General features: G+C 42.3%; 1 protein-coding gene across 1 annotated transcript in view; it reads right to left on the bottom strand.

Moving 5' to 3' along the window:
- Positions 1-2,571: 2,571 nt before the first annotated feature.
- Positions 2,572-6,897, bottom strand: part of LOC144762216 (uncharacterized) — a 498,270-nt gene continuing 493,944 nt past the window's right edge. The window contains exon 12 of the mRNA XM_078647367.1: positions 2,572-2,993. Within this exon, the coding sequence (XP_078503493.1) occupies positions 2,572-2,993 (422 nt within the window). The remainder of the gene's footprint in view (positions 2,994-6,897) is intronic.

The following is a 6,897-nucleotide window of genomic DNA, read 5'->3' as shown; positions in this document are numbered from 1 at the left end:
GCACAACTCAGACACACCCACAAGGGACTACTTTGCTGGCACGGTTCTTTTACCTTTTAAATGTATATGGTGGGCGTCTGCTTAGCCTATGTCCTTCTGCTGCAACTGCCCTTTCCAACGCTGTATTGGGTGTTGTGATTGGTGCTGTGGTTCCTGAGATTACCCGCCTCAAAGGTTTGGGATCTCCCTTTATTATATTAGTATAGATATAGATGATGCTCTACATCAAAAGGGACATCCCCCACATTGTTCACTTACGTACTCCTTGTGTGCAATAATATATTTTACCCAAAAACTGGCCATAGGTTGGATTAACCAGTTGTGAAGCACCTGTACATTTAACATCAGTAAATGCTTGCATACATGCTAATTACCTGCATTTGTATAATTTAGTGGGAAACAACTTCCATCACGGTCACAACACTAGAGTTTTTAAAACCATTCCTGAATGTGAAAACTCACGAAAATTACAAAAAAAGGGTCTTGACTAACTTAGTACCACAAAGATGTCTGCCAGAGCACCTCGGTAGATATCAGGTCTTGATAGTCCTCTACATTTTACACTTGGGAGTGTCATCTAAACAAAACACATGGTGAACACCACATCACTAAATGAAATGAAGAATATTTTTATTTGAGGAATGCCCCATGTGACAACATTAAGTATTTGACAATTTTTTTCTCAAAAAATACACCTGGCCCAGTGCAGAATCCCAAGTCCAGTCACAAAACAATACTCAAAAAGAGGATTTGGAAGTTTGTGTAAATAGGAAAGCTGGAAAAAGGGCAAGAGAACCTAATCTAAAACAGGACGAGAATTGCTTTGTTTTAATTAAAAACTTTCAGCAGGGTCAAACTTCCAATGTGGTAAATTCTCTTTATTTAAAAGAGTAAAATTATTTGGGTTCATCAAAATCAAGGGCCAGATGTAGGTAAATCTATTTTACCGACTCATAAATACCGAATTTTACCGATTCGGTATTTATGAATCGGTAAAATAGAAGTACCGAGATGTAGGTAAATCCAGATGTGGATTTACCGAATCTTTAAAAGTCGGTATTTACCGATTCGGTAAATACCGACCGGTAATGCTCCATTCATTCCTATGGGCTTTGAAGCCCATAGGAATGAATGGGGCATTACCGGTCGGTATTTACCGAATCGGTAAATACCGACTTTGACAAGGGTGCAGGGGGTGTCACTTTGACACCCTCTAGCACCCCCAAAAAAGGTACGGGGGCCATGTGGCAGGCATACCTGCTCTAAGGGCAGGTCTGCCTGGCATATGGCTCAGGTGTGCATGCACACATGTGCATGCACACCTCAATCGGTATTTCACCATCAAATTGAATTTGATGGTAAAATACCGATTTCTTAGGCCTTGTGGGACTCAGAAGAGTCCCACCTACATATCAATTTTACCGATTCTGTAGAAATACCGGTCGGTAAATTTACCGACCGGTATATTTACAGAATCGGTAAAATTACCGATTTGCCCCGTTTCTGTCCTCCTACATCTCGGTAGGCAAATACCGGTCGGTAACGGCCGAATTCGGCCGTTACCGACCGGTATTTGGCTACCTACATCTGGCCCCAAATTCCTGAAATGACATATTCATGGACTTTTCATATATAACTTTCAAACAAGCTTGCCCTAACTTGCACTAGCATTTCCTACGGTACTGGAACCCCAGGTCTTCAAATGACCCTCAACATTCAATCATGTCACTAAAGCCATATGGTTCAGCCACAGAACTCCAGGCCTCGTTGAGTACCTACCAATAAACATGAATACTTCTATGGAGCAGAAACTGACTATCCCACTTGCTTACGAGTGTGGCTTATTACTACTTAGTGAGTTTGACATTTAAGTAAACTTCCAGACAGGAATCAGAATCTGCTGAAAACATAAACTAGGAACATGTGTTACATTTGGATGACAATGATTTTTAATAATTATATGATAACCTCATATTCCAACATTCATACATAGCAAAAACTACGTCAACCACCAATAGCATTGCTTAAAACCATAAAATGTACTCGTAAAATGTTTTACAAGATGTATTATTCCCTTTATGAAGTAGTGGTTAGACATATATTTTATGTTAAGGCATGGCTACAACAAGGTCTAGAGCTGATTTCTTCAGGTAAAAACTGCCAACAAATATTTTGTAATTATTTTTGTGTTGTCTGTCCATCCCTGAAAAGTAGTTCACTGGGGTCACTAGTAAGCAAAAAAGTGGACCAATATATTTTTTCTATTGATGTGTTGGAGCGGCTTACATTTGTTACTGCAAGAGAATTTCATACAAAAAGCTGTAACAAATGTATTCTAGGAAGAATGGCTATAAAACTGGTAGAGTTTAGGAGGCGAGGAACCAGAATTAATGGTAGATAAAGTAGAGTTTTCCTCAACGAACTGAGTTCCTGAAAAACTCTAAAATGATTTCATTAAACTATTATTACAAACAGAATTAAAGCATCTGACATTCTTTGAGCAGGCAGAGTTTTTTTTAACAAAGTACTGCTAAAATGATGGCGTTCAACAAGGGCAGACCCGTTTCTTCTTTAAAGGATGCAACATGATGTATCCTGTTGAGTCTGGTAGTTCTGTTGAGTCTGGTAGTTCTGTTGAGTCTGGTAGTTCTGTTGAGTCTGGTAGTTCTGTTGGGTCTGGGAGCTTTGTGCATTCTGGAAGGTTTGTGTAATGTTTTCTTGGTAGCTCTGATCATCCTTGGAGTATTCTATTATGTATTCCGGGTAAATCTGATGCTTCTCGAAGATGACAAAGATGGACGGATCATGATCCTTGTCTACGCAGCTGTCATAGAAGGTGTCCTGTGTATAGGGCCTTGGAGGGGGGCGTGTGTAGTTGTAGTTACCCTTTACAAAGTCGCCCACCAGCACTTGCGCGAGAAACATCGACTTGCTGCTTGAGTTGGAGTCACAATAACCATCGGAATAGGATGCATCTCTGGCAAAGTAACTCCCTAAAAAAATTGAAAAAATGAAAGCATCAGCAACGATCATAACTAATTCACCCCAATAAGAACTCCTCCAAATAATACTAGTGTAATAAAGCAAGAAGTGTACTTTGTCAAAATAGATAAACAATAAAGTCAAAATATTTTTATATCAAATTTCAACTATAATCTCTTAGGCAATTTGATACATATTACGGAGTTCAGTGCAGGTCACAGAGTGCAGCGATATCTTCTCAAAGAGGAAGAACAGATGGCACTTCTGTTTGGCTTGGAACATTGAAGGTCTGTTGAACACATTATAACACTTGGAGAGAACATCAATGATCATTTGTGCTTTCTGAATGAAGTTTCCTCCCTATGTGTCAGGAATTAGCCTCAGATCCAGGGTTCTTCTTGAGTTAAGCCTACAGAAAAGCCTCAGGAAAAGACACCATAAGGAGTTCAGACATCCTTCTCCAAGCTGTCTAACAAAGCAGCAGTGGTGCAAACACACGGGCTTGGAAGCTCTCGGAGATGGGGAAGAGGAGACTGGGTCAGGCCTTTGCAGCTCGGGCTGCGATGCTCGGACCTGTTCGGTGAAGAACTAATTCTGGGCTATGACTAGCAGTGCCTGTTAGAAGAACAAGAAGTATGGAAGAGGTCGCTTGGCAACAGTGGTTGGTTTGCCACTTCTGTCTAAGTTTGCACCTGTTTGGCGTTCCCCCGTTTGTTATGTTTTTATTGTTCCTCGGATCCCTCTGCAGTGAGTTCTCTTTTAGACAGGGTTTTATGGCTTCCCCCTCCTCTCCTCTGCTTTCCTACAGTCCTGTGCTGATCAATATTTGACGTTCTTCCCAAGGTCTGACGTTTCGTCCAATTTCGTTTCTATGTCTGTCTCCTCCTTGCGGTGGGCTTGTAACTGCGCTACCTCTACCCGACCCTGAGAAGCTGCATTGTGAGTGTTTAGGCCTTTGAGAAGTTAATAGTAATTACAGATTTAACGGATATAGAAATCCAAAGGTCTAGTGAGCCCTTGTGAACATCCTGTGATGCGCTGACCCATAACTAACTTCAGGACCTTGCCTGTCTCTCTTCTTACTCTTCTTGTTTCCTAAGGTAGCATTATCGTTCGGCTTGTCTCCTTGTTTTGGGGAGATATGCAGATTTTCCGCTTATTGATGATCTTGGAGAATGTGGCTTTTTTTCACTCCACAAAGTAGTGGCTTTTATGGATCTCGCTATGTTTTTTTTTTACTTACTACAGACCGGATTCTGCAAGACTCTTGGAAAAGCGTTAGACTTCCCCCACAGACCTACACTGCTGCAATGGAAAATGCAGAGTTTGTTCTCAACAAGGCAGAGGCTCCAGTGTGGGCAACTGAAAAAACTGCTCCTGCTGTCAGTGCCTCTGTGAACACTTCAGAACCTGCAGCAGCTCCTGAACCAACAGCCGGGCTGTTACAGCTCCCATACATGGCATACACGGCAGTATGCCAAAACCAGCTCTAATGCTCTGATCACTCACCCGCCTCATCTCTATGTCCTCATACATGCCCAATCCAAGATGGCTGTCCTCTCCACAGATTGAATGGGAGATGGAATGGGAAGATTCCCTATCCAACATGACGGTTGTCACAACCTTTTTTTACTATATAATGAATCATAATCAGGTGTGCAGATATGGTGGCCTATAAGAAGAGCCAACTGATAATTTCCATCTTTAATTTACAACAGTTATCCTGACCGCTAAGGTCCTCAGGCCTTTTTCCTCCGCCTTCTTCAGGCAGAGGGAAGCTGACATAGCAGAGTCTGGAAGTATCTATGGCTGAGGTAAAAAGTGAAAGAACACGTGGGGACCGCATCTGATCCCCGTCAAGCTGCACAGCCAAATCCATTACAAATGAATGCAATTAATCAAATTTCTATTTCAACCGTAGTTTCATCCATGTATTACTCCATTGCTTAACACTTATTTCCTTTTAACTTCCTCAATTAATTTTACTCATTCTTATGTTCATTCATGATTTTAACGAGAACACAGGAGAATTAAATGTTGAGCTAAAAAGTGACCCATGGATAAAAAAAAGTATTTCTTCTGGATTGCATAAAACCAGAGCTTAATTTGAGCAGGTGCTTTCAGGTGCTCAGCACCTGTACTTCTTTCACAGGGCTGGGGCTACAATTTCTGAACTAGCAGGTGGTGGTCTCAATATTAATTGTTCAATTCAAAATGAAAAGAATAACATACATTGCATCGTGACTGGCTGGTAAATGTTCTTAGGCAGGCTGCAATATGCCTATCCAGGCAGGCATGATTGTGTATCACCACGTTAGTGATGATGTCATCATGCTGATCACAAATCCAAGAAGTCATCGACAAACTATGGCTTGCATTCTATACCCCTAGTCTGCTGCATCCTGCCACTGCCTGAGCCTATACCTCCCATTGAATAATTGTAGCTGGAGGCTGGCTCATGACGGAGTTTAGGTAAGGAAGCTGCAAGTGCGCAGTTGAAACTTGGGAATGAGGGCTCTTGAGGATGAATAAATTAAAGTAAGTGTGGAATTCCACTTATTGCGTAGCCAGAGTAGCATATCCAGCAGCCCTGCATTGCTACTATCCTCAATATGCTTGATGCGGCTGTGGCCCAACACAACTTTTGTGCGCCATGGCGTCACCAGTAGAATCTGTGCGCTGCTCCCCAACATGGTAATTGCTGAGCGTGAGTCAGTCCAGTAGGCACCACAGTCATACTTATGGGCATTTGCAGCGTTACTGCTGTGGACAATTCCTGTGCTGCAGCAGGCAGGATCACAGCAAACTGAGCAGTGGATGCCGATGCCGTCGCCATCCCTGGACCTACTAATTACAGGAAGCACTAGCAGTGACATGACCTGCTGTGCTCAAGCAGCCGCCTGTTCCGCAATAAACCCAGTCATACCACACTGATTAATATATGCAAAAAAGCATTTTCATTTGGTCCACATTCTGTTTTTGCACTCGGTGTAGGTAAGAAAGTAAAACACGTCATCTTCCACTTCTTTAGGAATGACAACAGGAAAACGCAGAATTCAAAATAGCAGGGACATTTTCAGGCTGACAACAGGGCTCACGGGCAGCAAGAGTGTTAGAGATGAGAGACAGCAAGAGTAAAGAGGAGAAGAAACAACAAGAGAGGAGAGAGATAAAACGAAGCAAAGTAGAAGAAAAGGAGGAGAGCAAATCAGATACAAAGAGAAAGCAGCCATGATGTGAAGAAGAGAGCATTAAGAAGAGAGAAGATAGAATGAAAGGATGTGGAGGACATCGCAGAGGAAAAAAAGCAGACAAATGATAAAACGGAGACACAGCTAATCACTGCTAGAAGAGTGATAGTAAAGAACCAAGATCGAGGGGAGAGAGAGCAGAGCATGGATAAAAGTAAAGAGGAAAAAGGGCAGGGCTAAAATGAATAGAGGGCAAATCAGAAATACAGGGTGTGACAAAGGTGACAGAAAACAATTAGAGAGATGAGAGGGTAGACTCTTAGAGCAAAGACTTAGGGGACAGACAACAGATCAAGGTTAGAAGATAGAGACTGAGGCAGTGAGAGTGTTGAAAGTGGGGCTCACCGGAGGAAGACTTGAGCGGTGTCCTCCTTGGCAACATTTTCAGCACCTGCACTTTTTTTTTACAAATTAAGCACTGCATAAAACGAAACCAGTTTCTGGTGCAAACGCCAACACAAGCAGTTGTTCCTGCAGCAGCACCTGATGTCCGTATACACGTACTTTTGCCGCAAACCTTCATGTCGTCATGACAGCACAAAGTGCTGGATTTATAAATGCCTTTTCTGACTGGTTTCAACTACAGAGGAATATACAGCTTTGAACTTGCAGCAGGGACAATAATTCATACACCGAAGAGATATGGAAACCCCACCCTGCCCTG

The sequence above is a fragment of the Lissotriton helveticus genome, chromosome 1_1, assembly GCF_964261635.1.
Source record: "Lissotriton helveticus chromosome 1_1, aLisHel1.1, whole genome shotgun sequence".
Taxonomy (NCBI): domain Eukaryota; kingdom Metazoa; phylum Chordata; class Amphibia; order Caudata; family Salamandridae; genus Lissotriton; species Lissotriton helveticus.
The sequence above is the reverse complement of the archived record's forward strand: the minus strand, read 5'-3'. Positions and strand labels throughout refer to the sequence as shown.